The following is a 22,543-nucleotide window of genomic DNA, read 5'->3' as shown; positions in this document are numbered from 1 at the left end:
TTCTTGATAGCAACTTCCTCCTGTGCCACTGGACTATAACAGTATTTGAGAGCAAGACACTGAAGAGTACAGTTAGATGGATTTAGACACCTGACTCAAAGTTAAATTATAGGGATAATGTCAAGGACTCTTGTAACTACCTTCTCTTTCACTTTTCTCTTGTCCTACAAATTGCAGAATTGAGAATTTTATGAGACTGTTCATGAATTAATCAGTTACATTCTGGATATAGAATTTTAATGAGTTGTAGAATCAAGGTGTAGGGTTTTAATTTTTTTTCTATTTATTGTATTGTTAGTTATATTTACTGACTACACAAGACTAAGACTTTAAGCAATGTGGTCTTTACAATCAAAGTATTTTCTCCTTTTATGATTTTTTTGTTTTAAATTTACTTCTAGATAAATATTCTTAAAAGGCTCAAAGGCATAGAGACCTTAAGTTCCTCATGTTTAAATATGAATGTAAATTTGCTTTCAGTCTTGAGTAACAGCTTTCTTAGGTACCAAATTTGGAGCACCACACTTTATCACCAAATTTCATGAACATTATTCTTTACTAGTCTATTGCTGAATGTACACGAAGAAATACGTGGTGGGCTGATTTTCACCACCTCCTGTAACTTGATAATTTTCTAAAGGATGAATGATACTTTTTTTAAAAAAATATGTAAATTTTTGCAACATAGTGCACAAGTAGATTTTGACTTTAACTCTTTTTCATTCCAGGAAAATATAGGTGAAACATTTTATAAGTACTTTTTCATTTCCCTTCTTTGGGATTGATTTTCTTTAGTGACATCAATTTAATCTTCCATCTGTGTTATATACTCACTACTCCTTTTTAACTCTTTCAATTTTTATTTTGATTTGTAAGCTTAGTTATTTTGTGTTTCACAAGTCTTCAGTAGCTCACGGTCTCAGTCTATAAATCCTTCATAAGTTTATGTTCTGTTATTGCCTTTCTTAAAGACTTGTACTCTAGGTATTTGTTTCATGGATCATTTTTCTCAGTGAGCACTTAAATTTCATAATATGTTAGTCCACAATTTCCATCTGCCATGGAAAAATATTTTCCTGCTATCTTCCTCTGCTGTTTGTTTTCACTGGTCCATCAATCATGTTTTATTTCAATATTTTGTATTTGTGCTAATAAATTTTTATTACAGAAGTTAAGGCTACAGTAAATCAGGAATAGTTATTTGTGGGGAGATGTTTTGGAAGAAGAAGACATGTCCTAACTAAATGGGAATTTTAGTCATCGATAATATAACTATGTGTGTGTTCATTAGTGTTTAATTCTTCACCATCATCAAAATAATGTAAATTCTAGTTTATCATTAGCTTAGCATTAATTTTTTACCAATTCATTATGTGCTAATGAGCATTTGAATATAGAAAATTATTTTCCAATGGTAAATTTGTTACTTGTGCCAATTTAATAAAGTCTGAATTTATACAATTTATATAATAATTATTTGGGTTTGATCAGGCAATTTCTTCTATTACTGGGTAAAACCCCAAAACAAACAAAAAATATTGTCTTCCAATACATGAACATGATTTATCATTCCATCAATTTTCATGGAGATTTATAATTTCATCCATCAGGACATTTTTATCTTTTGCTAAATTTATTCCTGAGTATTATTTTAAATGGTTTCTTTAGCTTAAACTTTTAAGCTGTTTTTGTGGATTCTACTATTTTTTTATTGAATCACTATGAGATACACAGTTACAAGGCTGTTCATGATCAGATTTCAGGCTTATGGGCCACACACGGTGGTACTCAAGACTCGCTCCTGGCTCTCCACTCAGGGGTCACTCCTGGTGGGCTCTGGGGACCATATGGGATGCTTTGGATCAAACCCAGTTTGGCAGTTTGCAGAGTAAACGCCCTACCCTCTGTACTGTAGCTCTGGTCCTACCTATATATTCTTTTGAAATTTCTACATAGACATTTAGATCATCTGGGAATAATTATATATTCCAATAATTGATATAAAGTTTCTTTGGGTTTTTCTACAAAGAGAACCATATTTCCTAGAGTAATGAAAGTAGGATTTCTATGAAATTCAAATTCTCATAGCCTTTAATAACAATGTCAAAAGAAACAACTAGATAAATTGTGTGGATATGTGACTTTTTTATCAATAAACTAGTTTGTTTTTAATATTTTTATTATGAAAAGAATGTTAGTTTCTTTTAAACTTAAGGGCATACATATCAGATAATTCATCTCCAACTTATTTAGCCTTAAGATACATGTCTGTACAGTGATTTGCTGATTGACTTCCATAAATTGTTCATTTATAAGAGCTAAATATTAGAAAAATATGAATATCTATTAAAAGGTCGATAGAGGAACACCTTGTTGAATATATATGTGTATATGTGTGTGTGTATGTGTGTGTGTGTACAGGGTAATATTACTGAGCCAGTGAGATCAACTAGTATTTGTCTTTTTCCTTCTGACTTATTCTGCTTAATATGGACTCCTTCTAGGTCCATCCAAGATATATTAAAGCACAAAATTTTATCTTCTTTTAGAGCTGAATAGCTTTCATTTATGATATTATGTTTCAGGTATGCTGCATCTTATAATTTTACCTCTGCATTCACTGAGAAATTATTAGCTCCCAAATATAATTCTCATGCAACATCAAAAAATTGATTGCCATTTATCTAATCACCAACCCTCCCCCCCGTGTTTATATACTACATTTTAACCCATTTATCCATTGATTGGATCTCTTATAAATAACACCTTTATGAACTTAAGGATATACATGTATTTTTAAGGAGAATTTGTACATTCTTTAGAATATTTTTTTAGGGTTAGGGAACAGTTGGATCGTATGGGATTTGGTCTTAACTCTTCGAGAAATTGTATGTTTTTCACGCTACACCAATGTACATTCCTACTCACAATTTATAAGGGTCTTCCATTATTTACATCCTTGACAACACTGCTATTTCATGTCTTCAGGAAAAGAGCTGTTATCATAGAAGTGAGATCATTGCTCACTGGTATTTTGATTTGCATTTCCCTAATAGTAATAATGAACCTCTTTTCATGTGTCAACCACTTTGTATGCCTTCTTCAGAGAAATTATTCAGATCATCTTCCCACTTTAAAATTGGGTCTGAATGGTAGTCCAGTATGTAGGACATTTGCCTTGCACGTGGCCAACCTGAATTTGATCCCTGGCACCCTCTACAGTTCCCCAAGCCAAACAGGAGTAATCCCTAGGGCAGAGCCAGGAATAAACCTTAGCATTGCTGACTGTAGCCCAAAGAACAAAACAAAATTTATAGAATGTCATCTAGATAGCCAACTCTGTAAAAGTTTAAAAGCCTTTACAAATCAAAGGAGTTTTACAAATACTAATTATCAAAATATAATAATAAGAGTATCTCTGGCTTACTATGTATATATGTATATATATGTGACAAAAACATTACCTGAATTAAAACCTATAGATAGTTTCTATGATCACAATTTACATATGAAATTAGTAGTCATAAAGATAAAATATGACCTTCTTAGAGTCATGTAACTTTTGAGTAACTTGGCTACAATTCTGTGTGACATCAAAGGCTTATAGAAGGGAGTTAAAATTTCATTACCAATGTACTAAAATTTCTAAAGCATCTTTTAAGAAGAGCTTTTCAAGCTATATTTATTATACTTTGTTCTTGTAAGAGTATTATGGGTCAGTAATGAAAGCTTCAATTGTTTTCTTTTGCATGACACATAGAAAATTAATACACGGAACCAGTGTTATTCAAAGGTAAAGTTAAATGGCTCTATTTCTCCTAAAAGGGCTCAATTTTTCTCTTGGTTCTGTCATCAGTGTGCATAGAGGTGATTAATTTCCATAGAAATTGAGATAGTGACTGGTTTAGAACATTATTCTTTTATTTCACTACAGATTCTAGAATCACCAATCCAATGTCTGAGGAAAAGAACAGTACAGCAGTTACAAAGTTCATTCTCTTGGGATTCTCTGAATTTCCGAAGCTCACCATTTTTCTCTTTCCAATATTCCTAGGAATCTATATCATGACAGTATCCTGGAACGTGGGGCTAATCACACTCATTACAATGGACTCCCATCTACACATACCCATGTACTTTTTCCTCAGTAATCTTTCCGTACTAGATATTTGCTATGTTTCCACTATTTCCCCCAGGATGCTGTCAGATTTCTTCAAGAAACAGAAATTCATCTCCTTTCTAGGGTGTACCATGCAATACTTTTTCTTTTCTGGCCTCGGTCTGACAGAGTGTTGTCTCCTGGCCGCCATGGCTTATGACCGATATGCTGCCATTTGTAACCCTCTGCTCTACACAACCATCATGTCTCCCACGCTCTGTGTGCAGATGGTGGTGGCTTGTTGCGTAACTGGATTCTTGGGCTCATCAATCCAACTGTGTGCCTTATTTCAGCTCCATTTCTGTGGGCCAAATGTCATCAACCACTTTTTCTGTGATCTTCCTCAACTACTGATTCTATCCTGCTCCGACACCTTCTTCTTTCAAGTTATGACCTCAGTGCTCACAGTGATTTATGGACTGACATCTGTTTTGGTCATCATGGTATCCTATGGTTATATTGTTGCCACTGTGCTGAAGATCACTTCCGCTGAAGGCAAGTCTAAAGCCTTCAACACCTGTGCTTCTCACATAACAACAGTGACCCTATTTTTTGGCTCCGGTATCTTTGTTTATATGTATCCTAACTCTGGTGATTCCTTGAGCCAAAACAAATTGGCATCAGTCTTATACACTGTTATAATCCCCATGCTCAATCCATTGATCTACAGCCTGAGGAACAAGGAAATCAAAGAAGCCCTAGGCAGATGGAAGAAAAGAGCCTTTTCCTGCTGTTATTAGTTATGGAATTTATCGCAGGTTTATGTTGCCTGAGAAAGAGCAATTAAACACAGAGATCAATACTCTACCAATTGTGAATTACAAGACAGTGAACACATTGTTCTAACAGGAACTCACAATTGCCACAATGACAGAAAAATGTATGAGAACTGTGTGGGAGCTCTATCTCTCCATTCTTTACCAGTTAAGGGTCTAAGAAATCATTAAGCCAAGCAATCTTCAGAAATAATGTAGCTAGTTGTTGTGGTGTAATCTTTCACTTTCAATATTCCTCCCCTACCTACTTCAAGGTTCAGAGATGCCAAGACTACACAAAGATGCCAATAGTACAGCAGACCTCACTATCCAGTTTTAGATGGAAGGGATTACTACCAATACTGAGAAAATTTTTAAAATAATTCCTTATCTGATTTTTAATATGCTCTTCATCTCTGAAAATGAAGTTTCAATTTATTCACTTGTGGGTTAATTCAATGCAAAAGTAATCATACTGCATTAAAAATTTGTTAACTTATACAAAATAATCTAGGAGTGTTTAATATAATATAGGAGTATTTAACATCTGTTAAGGTTTGTGACTACGTGGTTCAATTATCCCTGGATAATTCCTTGACTACTATAGCTACAAAGTCATCTTTTTTCTGTATCTTCATCTTACAACCAGAAAGGAGATAAGAAACTGACATTATGTTGATGAGATGATTTAGTGCCTGATTTTGGTTCCTCTAACAATTTGTTAATGCTCCTTTTCTTTTGTTTCTTTTATGAAATTTTTATTTTGTAATGTAATTTGCAACACTTTCCATATTATTATTTTAAACTTAAACACTACCACTGCACCATGTCAATAATCTACTATTACTGTGTCAAGAACCCCTCTGCCCTCCTCTATCTCCATAGATCTCTGTTCTGTTAGCAACATTTCAATGCTTGTTACCTTTAGAAACGATCATTCATGATCTTTTACCTTCTCACTCACTTCACTTTGTATGATACCCTCAGACTTCATCTAGGTTGCAGCTAGTTGCATGACTTCATCTTTTTTTATAGTTGTATCATATATATGTGTATATATATCATATATATGTGTATATATATCATATATGTATGTGTTTATACATATATATGTGTGCCTCATAATTTCCTTATTCATTTATCTGTTGTGTCATGGAATTTCTATTCTTAATTTTCTGAGAAATCTCCTCATTCTCACACCATTTTCCTTAAGGACTGGACCATATAAAATTCCTATGAATATTGAATGGTCATCCATTTTCTATCACATTCCTGCCAACACCTGTTGTTGGGAGAGAGGGATGCTGGGGGGCTAACCAGTGCTTAGAATGTCTGGGGGCCCCACCTATCATTCTCTACCAACTGGGTTGATGCTCAAAGGATCTCAGGATGCAGTACTACTCAGGTCCAGTGATGCCAGGGATTACCAGACGGCCTTTCAATGTGGGATCTCCAGGGCCACACCCCTCTGTGCTTGTAGTATTCCAAAGCAAAACCTGGCAAACTCAATGCTTGGGTATTTCCCTTCTTTCTGATGAGTCCATTCTCACTGGTATGAGACAATATCTCATTGTTGTTTTGATTTGAGTTTCCCTAATAATCAGTGATGATGAAATCTTTTTTGTATGCCGCCCAGTCATCTTTACAGCTCCTCTGAGGAAGTGTCTGTTCAACTTCTTTTCCCAGTTTTTGATTGTTTGGCTCTTGCTGTGAAGAAATTTTGAGTCTGTTAAATACGGTGATGAAAACAGGCAGAATACGCCACCATATTGGCCTCACTTGAATTTTCAATGAGGTGAGCTCTTGGACAAAGAAAAGAAAAGCAAAGAAATAATTGGACTAGATTAAATTTGCTGTTAAAGGAGAAAATAGGATGTTATTTCTCCAATAATTAATTAATCTGAGGTAGACAGTAAAATTAACAATAAGAAGCAGAATTGGTATATAAATAAAATTTAGATTTGATTTTTCCCCTGTCCAGCTATGGCTGGAATTACAAAGCATATTAGCAGCTGGAGCAATAGCACAGCAGGTAGGGAGTTTGCCTTGCCGCGGCCAACCCAGGTTCGATTCCTCCATCCCTCTTGGAGAGCTCAGCAAGCAACTGAGAGTATCCTATCCGAATGGCAGAGCCTGGCAAGCTACCCATGGCATATTCAGTATGCCAAAAACAGCAACAACAAGTATCACAATGAGACGTTACTGGTGCCCACTCGAGCAAATCAATGAACAACGGGACGACAGTGCTACAGGGATACTAAGGAGTTAGAGCTGAGACAGAAGATATATTACTATTGGTCTTTCAATGGGATTATGATATAATCTTAGATGAGGAATAACAAACATATTTAACAGATTGTTTCTTGATTTTTCTTAAATCATTGTAGAATTAGACATTTTTCCCTTTTTATTCAAAAGAGAAAATTCAAAATCCCCATGAGAATTTGTGTGGTAAGAACTTGAACCTTTTGTACAGCTGTAGGCACTACAGTTTTGAAGGTTCTCTTTCCAACATTCCAGATTTCCTTCCATAGTAGAATTCAGTTTTATGGAGCTCAAAGGTGAAAGAGAAAACTGCATTAGTCAATAGCTGAATTGAAGTTGTCAGGTAGTACTTTATCACAGGTGTTAGATACACCTATGTAATTGTTAGGCAGTATTTTATCACAGGTGGTAGCACTAGGAGCTAAATTTCACCTAATGCCTCTTCAGCTCCAGCAGCAGTAACCTTATTCAGACAAATATCAGGGACCTCAGGTAAAGCCTGAATGGAGATGAGAAAGAGAAAAAACTCCCTCTGTGTCATACATTTTGCTTCGTTAGATTCTTAGTGTTTCCATGGTCATGATCTCTGAAGGAAGTCCTGGTTGAAATTAATTATGGGCAGCAGAAATCTTTGAAAAACACAATCATTTTTTAAAAAAAGGATAGCGCTCTTATTTTATTTTTTATGTTGTATTTGTTTTTTAGCTCTTTGGGTCACACCCGGCATTTCACAGGGGTTACTCCTGGCTTTGCACTCAGGAATTACTCCTGGTGGTGCTCGGGGGACCATATGGGATGCTGGGAATCAAACCTGGGTTGGCTGTGTGCAAGGCAAATGCCCTACCCACTGTGCTATCTTTCCAGCCCCAGGGCTCTTATTTTAGAGAGATCTATTTTCACAGAAGACCAGCATTCCTTTTACTCTAAATTTCCATTTTGTTTCATATCATATGTAAAATATGGTTGTGTAAGACACATGTCCCCATGTAGGAGTTGCTTATGAAAAACTAAAGACCTATGGTTAATTAGTCTTGATGGAGATTCTATAATTATATTTCTAGAAAGTACTATATATTCTTTTTTTTAACTACATGGAATTAACATTTTTATCTTGGTGGTATTTTTTTCTTTTTTTTTTCCTTTTGAGTCACACCCAGCAATGCTCAGAGGTTACTCCTGGCTCTGCACTCAGGAATTACTCTTGGCGGTGCTTGGGGGACCATATGGGATGCCAGAGATCGAACCCAGGTCAGTCATGTGCAAAGCAAATGCCCTAACCGCTATACCATCGCTCCGGCCCCATCTTGGTGGCATTTTTAAAGAAATAAGTATCCTTTGTTTAATACTCTACTGGGAGTATGCACTATATCTATTAACTCTACCCAGAGTTATATTACAATATTTTGTATAAATACAATATTTCTGGGGCTGGAGCAATAGCACAGCAGTAGGGCGTTTGTCTTGCATGCGGTTTTGAACCGCCAGGGAAAACAACCCAAGGCATGAGACCCATTCCCACATTGGGTGGCCTGGCATCAGAAACCTAATGCATATTCTGGATGCATTTCTGCCAAAAGCCACATGTTTCATATTCAGCAATACAATGATCAATCACCTATCCCTCCACCAGGGCAAATTTTCCACCACCAATATCCCCATTATCCCCTCCTTTTCCATTTCAGTCCTTACCCTGCCTCTACGGCAGACAATTGTTCAGATACTTTCTATAGTTTTGGGCATTGTATTTTGCTTGGATATTCCCACCACCATTCAAGCCTTCTAGGGACAGATGCTAGATCATTGCTCACTTTGTATAACAGGAAAGATCGCGTGGCTGCATAAGCGGCCGCACAGTTTGGAGAAATAGTCTTGGTCCCCACATACAGGAGCCATTTTTGCAGAAGCTCATGGTCGCCGAGATTCCATCTGGAGGAGGCGGGGAGACTGCACCTTCTCCATCTGGGGCACCTCAGCGATATCAGCTCAGTTTGGGGCCTGGAGCATTCTCCGGTGTTGTGGTGTCCGCCTGCCAGGATTCTTCACTGCTGAGTCTCCAACTGCTTCTTAAGCGCCCTCTCTGCTGTTCCCCAGCTGCGACGCATGCCCATGCCGTGTGTGACCCGTCTTCCTCTCTGCCTCCACACTGCCCCCATGAAAGCCGAGAGACTCAAGGAACTGCTGCAAACTGAAGCTCATCCTGCCTCCTCTCTGCATTCATTTGGGCTTATTATTTTCTTTGCAGTCAAATCAACTGAAAAGTCAGACATGCAGTTACTACCACACACTGCCAGGGAGATGCTGGGGGGGGATGGCACTGGGTCAACACCAGTCCTGAGTGAGAGACACCAATCAATTATCAGTGTGGTCACGCCAGTGCATACTGATGACATACTGGCCTTGTTCGTCAGGAACATTATAATAGAAACAATAAATTTTGCTATGATATCTTTGGGGGGTGGGTGGGGGAAGTAGGAACCTACCAAGCAGTGCTCCGGGCAGAGGCAGGTATGAGGTGGGGCGGGGGGGACGAATGAAGGGGTCACTCCCAGTAGCCCTCAGTCAAATGTGTTTATAGTGTGAAGTTATGAGGATTTTATGGTGCAAGAGATCGCCCAGGCCCTCCATATCTGCTAGTGCTCAGGGCTTAGAGTGTTTAGGGGCACACGTAGTATCTGGAATTAAGCCAGACCGGCCACATACAAAGCACATACTCTAGCCCTATACTATCATTCCAGCTGATAATGCTTGTTAAGTCTGGATGAAGTGCCAGGCACTGTTCTGTGTGCTTTATACATGTTTATTAGTCTAATTCTTATGATCCCAGGAGAAAATTTTTCTTAACTGAGTCACCGTGAGATACAGAGTGATCATGGTCTGGTTTCAGTCATACAGTGTTCCAACACCATCCCTCCACCAGTCCCATCACCAATGTCCCCAGGTTCCCTCCTGCCACCCTCCCCATAACCTGTCTCTATAGCAGGCTTGCTCTTTCTCTCTCTCTCTCTCTCTCTCTCTCTCTCTCTCTCTCTCTCTCTCTCTCTCTCTCTCTCTCTCTCTCTCTCTCTCTCTCCCCACCCCATTGGGGCATTAGGGTTTGCAACATAAATACTGAGAGGTTATCATGTTTGTTTCTTTACCTGTTTTCAGCATGCAGTTCTTATTCAGAGTGATCATTTCCAACTATCTTTGTTATCCTGTGAGAATTTTAATACTGTGATATTCAAACCTTGGGTCAGCTGCATGCAAGGCAAACATCCTACCCACACTCTACTCTCACTCCAGCCATGATAGACTTTATTTAATGCCAAAATATTGGATCAAGAGGCTCTAAGTGTCTTCCCTAATGTTTAATAACTCAGGAATGGAAAAGAGAGAAGTCAAAATAGGTGTGATCTGATCAGATCAAACATTTGCTACAACACAATATTCAGGTTTGCCCTTTTGTTGTTGATTTGGAGTACCATCAGTGCTCAGGGCTTACTCCTGGCTCTGTGCTCAGGAAACAATCCTTGTCGGCTGCATGCAAGGCAAGGGAACTACCCAACTGTAGTATTGCTTCAGCCCCTCAGCTTTTCACATTTTTATATGGTATCAGAAATTTACCAATGTACTTTTAACTTCTTTTAGTTGATTCCTTTGATTTTTCTTTTTGATGAACCTTGAAAATCTTTTTCCAAAGTCAGAAAGTCAGATAGTCACTCAGAACAAAGGAATAAATGATGTGGGTTTTTTAAAAAAATAACTCAAGAGATTGCTTTAGTGAAGACTCCAAGGATTCAAAAGGTCACAAACACAAAAAGTGATGAGCAGAGGAAACCAAGATCTGGGTGAAATATGGAACATCTGAATTCTTTAGTTTGGAGAAGCCTTGTACCCAGTCCCTGATCATTTTAGATTGAGTTAGGATAAGAGCTCTTTAAAGAATACAGAAAAGAAGGCATTCACAGATGTTCTTGGACCAGCCTGGGAAACAGCACAGGTCCTGGAGTTCTCTTATCTCCTACAACAAAACAAATTGCCGCAGCAAGAAAAGTCTAGGAAAGTCATCAGACAGTTCCTCTGAGTTTTCCATAGCTGCAGAGAGGTATGGAAGATCATAAAGTTTCTCCTGCACTCCAAGAAGGATGAGAAACTTCTGGTAGACAAAACTATCAAGATGGATGTTGAGGAAAATGCAGATTACTTAAATTAATGACTAGACACCATCAGTCACAAACAACAGCTCAGTCAATGGGTGTAGACAGAGTTGTGATTGGTTCAATGTCAACATGAAGGAGATAAATGGACAGAAAAATAATGGCTATTTTTTTTCCTGACAACTACCAAACATATTATGCTAAACTACTTAGAAGCTCCTTGGAGTGAGTCTCACTTAGGAGGAAGGGAAGGAGAGAGGAACTGTATCACTGTCACTGTATCACTGTCATCCCGTTGCTCATCAATTTGCTCTAGCGGACACCAGTAACTTCTCCATTGTGAGACTTGTCACTGTTTTTTGGCATATGAATATGGCACAGGTAGCTTGCAGGCCCTACCATGGGGGCGGGATACTCTCAGTAGCTTGCCAGGCTCTCCGAGAGGAGGAATCGAACCTGGGTGGACCACGAGCAAGGCAAACACTCTACCCACTGGGCTATCGCTAAAAATGTAATATTTTATTAAACATATTATGCTAAACTACTTAGAAGTTCTTTGGAGTGAGTGTCGCTTAGGAGGAAGAGAAGGAAAGAAGAAAAAGAAAGGAAAATGGAGGGGAAGAGACAGGTGGGAAGAAGAGAGGAGAGGGGAGGAGAGGAGAGACAGAAAAGGCTAGAAGGTGAGGGGGAGAGAGGAGAAAGTGAGAGAGAGAGGAGAGAGGGGGGAAAGAGGGGAATAGGGATAAAGAGAGGAATGAAACCGGAGAAAATGTCCCATACATTCTGTCATCTTGGAGTATGGAATGGAAGACAAGTTTTATTGGCGCTCTCTGCAGTAGTAACCTAGGATGAGAGTCTGGCCAAAACTAGGCCTCCATCCTTTGCTACTGCAACCAATAAAACTGTGACAGCTGCAGCCACTCATTTGTTCTGGGTACTCATTTCCACACAGCTGCCAAGAGACCGGACCAAAGCAGGCCACAGTCTGTAACAACCCAGAACTGAGTCACAGCAGCCTTCTAATTTGTAGCCAATCATTGACTGCTTCATTTAGATTTTTCAGGGGCCCTTGTGGTAGGAGATTTACAAAGCAATGCTCAGACGACTTTATTTCTCAATCCAATTCAAAAATCTGGATTTAATAGCCTTTGTTCGAATTCATTTGCAATGTACTCAGTCGGTCCAAGTCGGAGCCAGAGCCTGGCTGGGTGGGACGTGATTTTCTGGTGTGCCCCTTGCCCCTTTCTCTCTGTTAGACCCCTGGATTATCAGTGCAGAAAACTTGGGAGTTTGTGGAAATAAGATACCCAGCTACCTCAGATTTATTGGAAAGCTGACTTTGGAAGGATTTAAAATTTATGAGATTTAAATCCCTAAAGTTTCTGCTTGAAGTTCCCCAGTGTCTTAGATATGCACTTCCTAAAAAACATTCATGACCTCTTTCTTTGTCCAGCCCAGCCACCACTAAACAGCACTCACTCTGGGGGAAATGTATGAAGTTCTCACATAGCATTGGAAGATGAAAAAGTGGGAAGTAAATTTTGAGCTTCAATAAAGGGTGAAGAATTCATAGCCTTTTAAAACATTTCTTTAAAAAAAATAATAAACTGGATAGTATAATGGGTAAGGTGATTGCTTTGCACACATGTGACCAGGACTTGGTTCCTGCAGCACATGTGGTCCCTGGAGCACTCCTAGAAGTAAGTCCTGAGAGCAGAGTCGGGAGTAAGCCCTGTGTGAAGAAGGAAGGGAGGAAGGGAGGAAGGAAAGAAGGAAGGGAGGGAGGGAGGGAGGGAGGAAGGAAGGAAGGAAGGAAGGAAGGAAGGAAGGAAGGAAGGAAGGAAGGAAGGAAGGAAGGAAGGAAGGAAGGAAGGAAGGAAGGAAGGAAGGAAGGAAGGAAGGAAGGAAGGAAGGAAGGTACAGAGGAAAGGAGGGAGGGAGGAAGGGAAGGAGGGAAGAATGGGGGGAGGAAGAGAGGGAGAGAGGGAGGAAGGGAGGGAGGGAGGGAGGGAGGAAGGGAGGGAGGGTGGGAGGACGGGTAAGCTAAGAGCACAAAATATCCTATTATCCTGTGGACTACAGAAACAAACTTAATATAAATTTTTTCAGTAAGGGGGAGACGGTGCAATAATACAACGGGATAAGGTATTTACCTTGCACACCACCAACCCAGGTTTGATTCCCCAGCAACCCATATTGCCTTTTGAGTACCATCGGAGTAATCTCTGAGCATTGCAGCATTGCCAGGTATGGTCCAAAGCCAAAAAATTTTCAGACATCATACTTTATATCAATATTTAATGGACATGACTAGTAAACAAGTGCTGAGAAAGATTGATACTATACATTTTTCATAGACTATTTATTCTCAAGTAAGACAGATGAAAATGTCTTGGTTAAAATGCACAATAAAAATTATATACTAATTATGTTACAATTTTAAATCCTGCCTCTAAAACTCAAGGTAGATAAGCCCAGAGTGAAGGTACAGCAGGTAGGGCACTTGCTTTGCACAGACAGCCTGGGTTCAATCTCCGGCACCCCATTTAACCTCCTGAGTCCCAATAGGAGGATCCCTGAGTATAGAGCCCAGAGAAAGCCAGCACCACCGAGTATGGCCCCAAAGCAGAAATCACTGTATCACTGTCACTGTCATCCCATTGCTCATTGATTTGCTCAAGCAGGCACCAGTAACGTCTCCATTGTGAGACTTGTTATTACTGTTATTGGCATATAGAATACACCAAAGCAGAAAAATAAATAAACAAACAAAATTCAAGGTAGAGGCAACCCATCAAATCAAAATGGGCTCACAAACTCTAAGCTATAGTATTTGTCAAGATTTTACCAGAAATCACAAAAAGTCTAACTTGCAAGTACTAAGTAGTCTTCAAATGCTAAGACTATATGCACATACCTTTATCGTTAATAGTGTAAAGCATGGTTTCTCAATAAAATTAGGGAGGAAATTATATTTTATGTTTGTATATACAATTCTCCCATCAATCCTTAATAAATTAGTCTTAATCTTAGTATTCACCTCTAACATTAGCAATCACTCCTTGTTTCATACATCCAAATTTCATACATTTCAACAAAGCATAATATTCCAACTGTACAGATAAAAATAAATAAAAGTATCAAGTCAGTAAAAACTAAAAGAAAATTAGTTAAGTTTTCTTTAATTCCAGGCTGGAACTATAGTACAGTGGGTAGAGCTTTGCCTTGCAGGTCGCTGACCTGAATTTGATTCCTGGCATCCCATATGGTCCCAAAAAAAAGCCCCTGAATTTTTTTTCTAAATTTCTAAAAGAGTAGTATGAGGTTTAAAATCAATGGAAGAAATCAGAAGAGTGGTTTATGGTGAAAAAAATAGAGATTTTTAATATTAGGAAATTATAAATAAAATTAAGCAAAAAACTAAGAAAATAAATTTGTTATAATAAATTTATGCTCCTTTCCTGGAAATTTATTTTACAGTAATTTATCTGGCATCAAAGATTTGAACACTGATGTCAGAAAAACCCTAGATTGCATTTAAAATACAACAGAAAAAGCACTCCAACAAAGGTGAGTTGATTAAAGTAAAACTATAAAACTTAACTGATAACTTAATGATGGTGTCCATAAGTAATCTCAGTATCTACTATAACATGTTGATGAAACATTTTCATACAACATTTCATATTCAAAGACAAAAATACTCAATAACGAGAGCTTTTCTTTTAAGAAGTACATAAAATTAAGGTGCTGTGTACATTTTCTATCCTAGTGATTAGTTTAAATTATGATTATTACATAATATAAATTATTATTATTAAAGTTTCAGAAATGGAACTCAAACTTTCAAAATGGAATCAGCAGGGGAAAACTCACATAATTCTGTCGTTACACTTGAGAACAATTACCTGGACAAGTTAATTGACTCTCTGTCCTCGCCTTGGGTATGAGGAAGCCATTTAAGTGAACCCCAGGTGGAAGCATCTCTTCTCTTATGCAGAGAGATTGCAGGACCAAAACAGAGTTTGGAGGAGGAAGATCCTCCCAGAGGAATGTTCCTTTAGAAGATGGTTGAAAGTAAGTGTTCAATGACTTTCCTGGGAATCTGGGACACAGGTAGAGTCCAAATCTGGAAGGAACAATAAATGCTGCTAGCTTCCCCAGACTCCTGTGGAGCAAAGAACCATCAGTATCCCTCCTTCCTCATAATCCTCTAGGTGAAATTTGTGGTCCAAAGCAGTATGGGGCAGCATCGGAATTATGTTCATTGACCATATGGAGTCTGTCCCCTCTGCGTCGCCATCTTTTCCTGTTTCTACGTCATGCTTTTAATGTGTCCATAGCTCAGGTCATCTCTACTGGAAGTAAAATGCTTTCCCTCCGTAGAGAATTTTAATCTAAACAAAAAAAAGATGTGCTTAAGTGAATGATGTCTTGAACTTAGGAACTTTCTATTGATATGAAGAGCTTGGTGTGGCCCTGAAGGCCCCCAAATATTTCCAAGTTGGCTCTGGTGGACTCCAGGATTGAATTGGCCAAATATTGCTGGAAGTAACCTGGATGTCCCCTGAGCACTATATGGGAATCCCCCTTCAAAATCAAATAAACAATAACAAATACTTCATTTGCTTGATTATTGTTCCTGAAGAGAAAAGTGATCTTGAATTTTTAGAAAAGTGGTATCACTGTTGTAAAATGTTTCCTGGACCCTATTTAACCTTTGGTACACGCTAGTAAATTTTTATTGGAGACCTTTGTTGGCCATGGATTCTCACAGAGAATGAGTCTTCTAAATTCACCAGATATTAACTAAAGAGTAAAATTTAAAATGTAAAGTTCAGACATGAAAAGAATACATTTGAACTTTACAAAGTGTAAAGTAAAATTCATTGACGGACACACAAAATTTTTGTAACCAAGATAATACCAAATTCATTTAAAATTTTTATTGAGCACATTTGTGTTTTTTAAAATATATGTGACCATCATATAAAATAAAAGGATTATTGAACCCCATCTATTAACATATGTCCAGTATCATTGTGTGGGGAATGTATACATCATTAGGAAACTGAGCTCTTAAATGCAGGTATACAAAAATTATCTCTGACTTTCAGAAATAAAAACTTAGCTAAAAAAATCTCAGTGTGTATTATGCATGAAACATAAAAAAAATAATATCTAAGTCTCCTGGAGTTGTAGTGCAAACAAAGAGAAAATAAAGGAACATTTCTTGAAAGCCTACCCTGTCTCAGATAACTTCAGAATATTAGTAACCATTATAGAATCAATCACCTACTTGATACCATAAATTATAGAAGATGCTTTGACCCTACAAAGAATTCTTCTACCCCCAATTCCATGAGTGAAGAAGGCGAGGCTCAGAATGTGAAGTAATTTAATCAATATTGCATAGTAAGAAACTGTCTTGGCAGCCTCTGTGACTTTCCACTGAGACTTCTGCTGACCAGATGACACATCCCAGCCCCTTTCAGGTCTTCCTTATTGCCCACACCCTGACTTTTTGTCACATGACCCAATCACCTTCAAACTCCGGAATTTATCTCTTGCCTTCATCATTCATCCCCCTTATTTTTGGATGAGGATTAAATGGGTCCATTTTAGACATGAAAACCATTCATAGAGATAGGCACTTTGTACTGAGTAATTGTTGATTCTTGACATTGTTGGCTGATGATAAACTGCACAGTATTTTCAACAGTCTCACTTTAAAGTGTATTGTCCACGTACTCACTGGAATAAAAAATGTCCACAAAGATTAGTCATTGGTGCATACCAAGACCTGTATCTCTATTTTGTTTGATTGGTTGATTGATTTTTGTTTGGGGGTCACACAAGTGATGCTCACGTCTTTTTTTTTCTTTTTTTCTCTTTATGGTGTTGGAATCTTCTGTGTAGCCTTCCAGCCTTTTCCTTATAATCACAGAAACAAACATATGTGAGCATTTTTATCATTACTTATTTTATGCTCATATGTATTTTAATGCCAGTAATATTATTATATTAATTAAACAATGTGGCACAATACCATAGGTGCTCAAATATTCTTACTTCTGACTCCACTCAGGGATCACTCTTGGTGGGTCTATTGAGGTGCCAGGGATCAAACGTGGGTCAGCCACATGCTAGACCTGCTGTGGTACCTCTCTAGCTCCAAGATCTATATGTCTTTTCTATAATGATTATGATGATTATTATTATCTAAGCAGATAGGACAAACATTTGTAGAATAAGGAACTCAGATATCAGTTGTGAAAGATGGAGCGAGTAAATGGAAAATTAATTAAATATCATAAATTACATCATAAGGTATATTTTTGTGTTTAAAATTATTTTTAAGAGTATTTTATTTAAATATTTTAGAATATTTACTGAAAAGACTTTTTCAATACTTTTATGACTCAACTTGTTACTAAAAAATAAATGTTTGTAAATCCTAAATGAATGCTGTTGTAATCATATTACCTAACTCTAATAAAATTTTAACTGTTTTAAGTACTTAGGAAGTACTATGTTTTTACATTTTTATATGTTTGAAAAATCAACTATATTTTTTACTTTATCTACACCTATAATTAAGTATAATTTTGTTGGTGTGATCTAGTTAATAACCACTCTTAAGGCCATGATTTTATTGTTTATGGCTTTTGTGAGTAGTTACTCTTATATGAAATTTATAACAAAAAAGAATTATGCATGTTAATTCGTTTTAACATTTAATTTGGTGCTCTTTGTATATATGAATTTGAAACAAAGTGTGTATAAACATATAAAATGGAGATTGCAGTGTGTTTGCCTTTTTGCCTAACTGGTTTAGAAAGCAAATAATTGCTCTGTGGCACTCAGAAGTGAGTATAAAAATACCATTGACATCATTGACCCAATTTTTGGGTCATTGCCAACTAACCCTATTTTTGTTGTGTTCAATCTCTTTCCAGAATCTCGTTGTTGAACTGTCTCATTTTAGGAGTCAAGTCTGGTTGAAGACTCCAAGAGTAAGTACTTTCAATCCAGTATTCTAGATGAGCTATCGAGCCAATTATAATTCCACAAATATTTGTCCTATAACTACATTGTTAAATTCAGCCACTGAACTAACCAAACATGTTCATTGTTGCATTAATGAACACCAATGAACCATACTTTATATCTATGTCCTGTGTTGTCTGTCCCCTTCCAAATCAATTATTTGCTTTCCCATGTGAAGCATCTGCATTTGAGATGGGAGGGAGGGAGCTGGGATGACTATTTGTGCTTGAGACTGGCTTTCTTGGAACTCTGAGGTCATGCTAAGAAAGAATCCAAGATATGTAAAGACAGAATCTCAGTCATCCCAAGAATGCCAGCTGTTCCAAAACAAATGAGATCATCTTTGACTATACTGTTCCATCTGAGGAGAATGCAGCCACATCTAGGGTCTCAGTAATTTCAGCAGATGGACACCTGGTCAACCAAGAAAAATTTGATAAGTAAAACATCTGGTGTTTTAAGCCCATAAGTCTGAAGTTGTTTGTTACACAGAAATAGCTGGTATATTATGTATTTAAAATTCTTATTTAAAATTTTTTTTTAATTTTTATTAGTGAATCACCATGAGGTACAATTACAAACTTATGAACTTCGGTGTTTGCATTTCAGTCATACAGTGATCATTTACCCATCCCTCCACCAGTGCCCATTCTCCTCTACCACTGTCCCCAGTATCCCTCCCACCACCCCCACCCCATCCCCCACCACCTCACCTGCCTCTGCAGCAGGGCATTCCCTTTTGTTCTCTCTCCTTTTGGGTGTTGTGGTTTGCAATAGAGGTATTGGGTAGCCTTCATGTTTGATCTATAGTCTACTTTCGGCACGCATCTTTCAACCTGAATGGGTTTTTGGCTTTTTAGGCCACACCTGGAGGTGCTCAGGAGTTACTCTTGGCTCTGAACTCAGGAATCACTCATGGCCGCGCTCAGGTAGCATGCCAAGGATCCAACCCCAGTCGGCTGCATGCAAAGCAAGTGCCATATTCTCTACTATCACTCCAGTCCATATTTAAAATTCTTTCCCTAAGTCACAGGTTAATGTCTAATGAGAAAAAAAATCACAGAAGTAAAATACAATGAGAGCTGAGGAGATAGTACAGCGGGTAAGGTGCTTGCTTACGTGCAGCCAACCCGGGTTCAATTCCCAGCACTGCACGTTGAGCTTGAGCTTGAGCACCACAGTGATTTATCCCAGAGCATAGAGTTAGAAGTAAACCCTGAGTAAATATTCTTACCCATTCTGTGGGTCATATGAGACAGGGGGAGGGGTGGGATGGAGAGGGGAATACTGAGGATATTGGTGGTGGAAAATGTGCACTGGTGAAGGGATGGGTGCTTAATCATTGTATGACTGAACCTCAAACATGAAAGCTTTGTAACTGTATCTCACAGTGATACAATTTTAAAAAAGAAGTAAACCCTGAGCTCCACCACTCTAAGACAAATAATGGTAACAGTGAGATTCTTACAACACTGGAAAAATACATGGGTGCAGTAGGAACATAGAAGAAAATACAAATTCATAACAAGGAATAGGGTCCCGGGTAGCACTGTAGCATTGTCTTCCCGTTGTTCATCAATTTGCTCCAGTGGGTACTAGTAACGTCTCCATTGTGAGACTTGTTGTTACTGTTTTTCGCATGTTGAATACACCACGGGTAGCTTGCCAGGCTCTGCTGTGTGGGCGAGAGGGACAGAGGAATTGAACCCAGTCGGCCACGTGCAAGGCAAATGCCCTACCTGCTGTGCCATTGCTCCAGCCCTAAAAGCAAAACTAAGTTTTTTCATCAAAAAGTTGGTTTGGGTGTTAGTCTTATAGTCTATTATTCTATATTCCACAGATGAGTGCAATCTTTCTATGTCTGTCTCTCTCTTTCTGACTCATTTCACTTAGCATGATACTTTCCATGTTGATCCACTTATATGCAAACGTCATGACCTCATTTTTTCTAACAGCTGCATAGTATTCCATTGTATAGATGTACCAGAGTTTCTTCAACCAGTCATCTGTTCTAGGGCACTCGGGTTTTTTCCAGATTCTGGCTATTGTAAACAGTGCTGCGGTGAACATATAAGTGCATATGTCACTTCGACTATACTTTTTGGCTTTTCTGGGATATATTCCCAGCAGTGGTATTGCTGGGTCAAATGGGAGCTCAACCTCTAGTTTTTTGAGAATCGTCCATACTGTTTTCCAAAAGGGCTGAACTAGCCGGCATTCCCACCAGCAGTGTAGAAGGGTCCCTTTCTCCCCACATCCTCTCCAACAGCGGTTGCTTTTGTTCTTTTGGATGTGTGCTAGTCTCTGTGGTGTGAGGTGGTATCTCATGGTTGTTTTGATCTGCATCTCTCTGACGACTAGTGATGTAGAGCACTTTTTCATGTGCCTTTTGGCCATTCGTATCTCTTCCTTGGTAAAGTTTCTGTTCATTTCTTCGCCCCATTTTTTGATGGGGTTGGATGTTTTCTTCTTGTAGAGTTCAACCAGTGCTTTATATACCCCAAGAATAGTAGAAATAAGTACCAGGAGATTGTTTCCATGGCTTGGAGGCTGGTCTCTCATTCTGGGTAACTCAGGGAAGGGACCACCAAGTAAAATGTGGTTGGAGGTCATGTGGGGGAAGGGTGAGGTGGGCGGAATACAGACTAGAGACTGAACACAATGGCCACTCAACACCTCTATTGCAAACCACAACACCTAGTCAGAGAGAGAGAACAAAAGGGAATTCCCTGCCATAGTGGCAGGGTGGGATGGGGGGAGACGGGTCTAGGAAGGGGGGAGGGATGTTGGGTTTACGGGTGGTGGAGAATGGGCACTGGTGAAGGGATGGGTTATTGAACTTTGTATGGGGGAAGCATGAGCACAAAGATGTATGGATCTGTAACTGTACCCTCACGATGACTCTCTAATTAAAAATAAACTAATAAAAAAATAAAATTAAATTTAAAAAAATAATTTAAAAAAATGAAGTAATTCAAATTATGTTAATGATAGCCAAAATCTGATGAGGAGAAATTAAATAAATAATCTAAAATGAAATGGTAAGTTTTTTGTAAAAAACAAAAAACAAAAAAAAAGTTGGTTTGGGGAGATAGTACCAAGGGTAAGGCAGTTGCCTCACATGCAACCAATCCATGTGTTCATGTTCAGTCAATCAACTCCATACCACATATCCCCAGTAGGTTAGAAAAATGTGCTTCCCTTTTTACATGTACATTTTCCTTTTTATGCTACATCGCTATTATTTTTTATCTTTTGTTCCGAAAATGTATGAAGAACAATAATGGACTGTCCCAGAAATATTTGAAACACTAACTTAATCTTCCTTCTATTTCTTCCCAGGTGGTTGTCTTTTTTGGTGCCTTAGTGAAATTAGATATTCAGCAAACATCAATTCATTTGATGTGCTAAATAAAAACATTTTTAGGACTTGAATACTGATATAATTAGACTCTTACTAATAGAAATAAATGTGAAGCGTTTAGCTCATGGGGGAATACTATTTTATTTAGGAACTACTTATATTCTGTTAAAGAGAACAGAAAATAAAATAGAATGACTCTATTTAACTGTTAAACTGTTCTCAGTAACTTGTACTGTTCCCTTGGGTTGTCAACACATGAATAATTTATCATTACTTTTTGTTAGTATTCCCAAAGTTTAGGAATTTGTTTCCATGTAGAGCTTACCAGGTTTCATTTTCAAACTTCTAGATCTAGTTTCACATAGCATTTCATACACTATTGTTTAAGGGTGTCTGCAGAGACGCTTCACAGCAAATATTATAAAGTGGTACATTTGCCCCTTGAGATACAGTCTGTTTACTGCTCTTCCTGTTATCCTTTTGACGTCACAGGGGGATAAAATCAATTCTTGGCCCGCCAATCCAGCTCACACACTGGAAGGAAAATGAGAAGGTGGCATTTATTCTATCCGGGACTTTTTCTGTTCTTCCCTTTTTCTGTGACAGCTCAGGTTTGGGATCAAGGCTTTATGTATCAAGAAAGCCAGATATATAAAAAATAATGAGTGGTCAGCACTTCTGGAAGTAGAATAAAATCTTTATTTCAAAGCACTTTTCTTTTTTGCTTAGTATTTTCTTTTCTTGTGTCCATTTTTTTAAAAATTAATTCACTGTCAGAACTGTTTTGAGTAACAGGAAAAACAAGACTTTTAAT

General features: G+C 38.0%; 1 protein-coding gene across 1 annotated transcript; it reads left to right on the top strand.

Annotated features, from left to right (window-relative positions):
• The first annotated feature begins 3,954 nt into the window (after positions 1 to 3,954).
• LOC129405828 (olfactory receptor 1440-like) lies at positions 3,955 to 4,899 on the top strand. Its single transcript, XM_055143433.1, has one exon. It carries the CDS (start codon positions 3,955 to 3,957, stop codon positions 4,897 to 4,899), a length of 945 nt encoding a protein of 314 aa, XP_054999408.1.
• The last annotated feature ends 17,644 nt before the right edge of the window (positions 4,900 to 22,543 follow it).

Source organism: Sorex araneus, chromosome 6 (genome assembly GCF_027595985.1).
Source record: "Sorex araneus isolate mSorAra2 chromosome 6, mSorAra2.pri, whole genome shotgun sequence".
In the NCBI taxonomy this organism is placed as follows: Eukaryota; Metazoa; Chordata; class Mammalia; order Eulipotyphla; family Soricidae; genus Sorex; species Sorex araneus.
This window is presented reverse-complemented; position numbering and strand designations above follow the sequence as displayed.

What these genes read in the sequence shown, in the direction of transcription:
- LOC129405828 (XM_055143433.1), top strand. Translation starts at nt 3,955, where the DNA reads ATGTCTGAGGAAAAGAACAGTACAGCAGTTACAAAGTTCATTCTCTTG.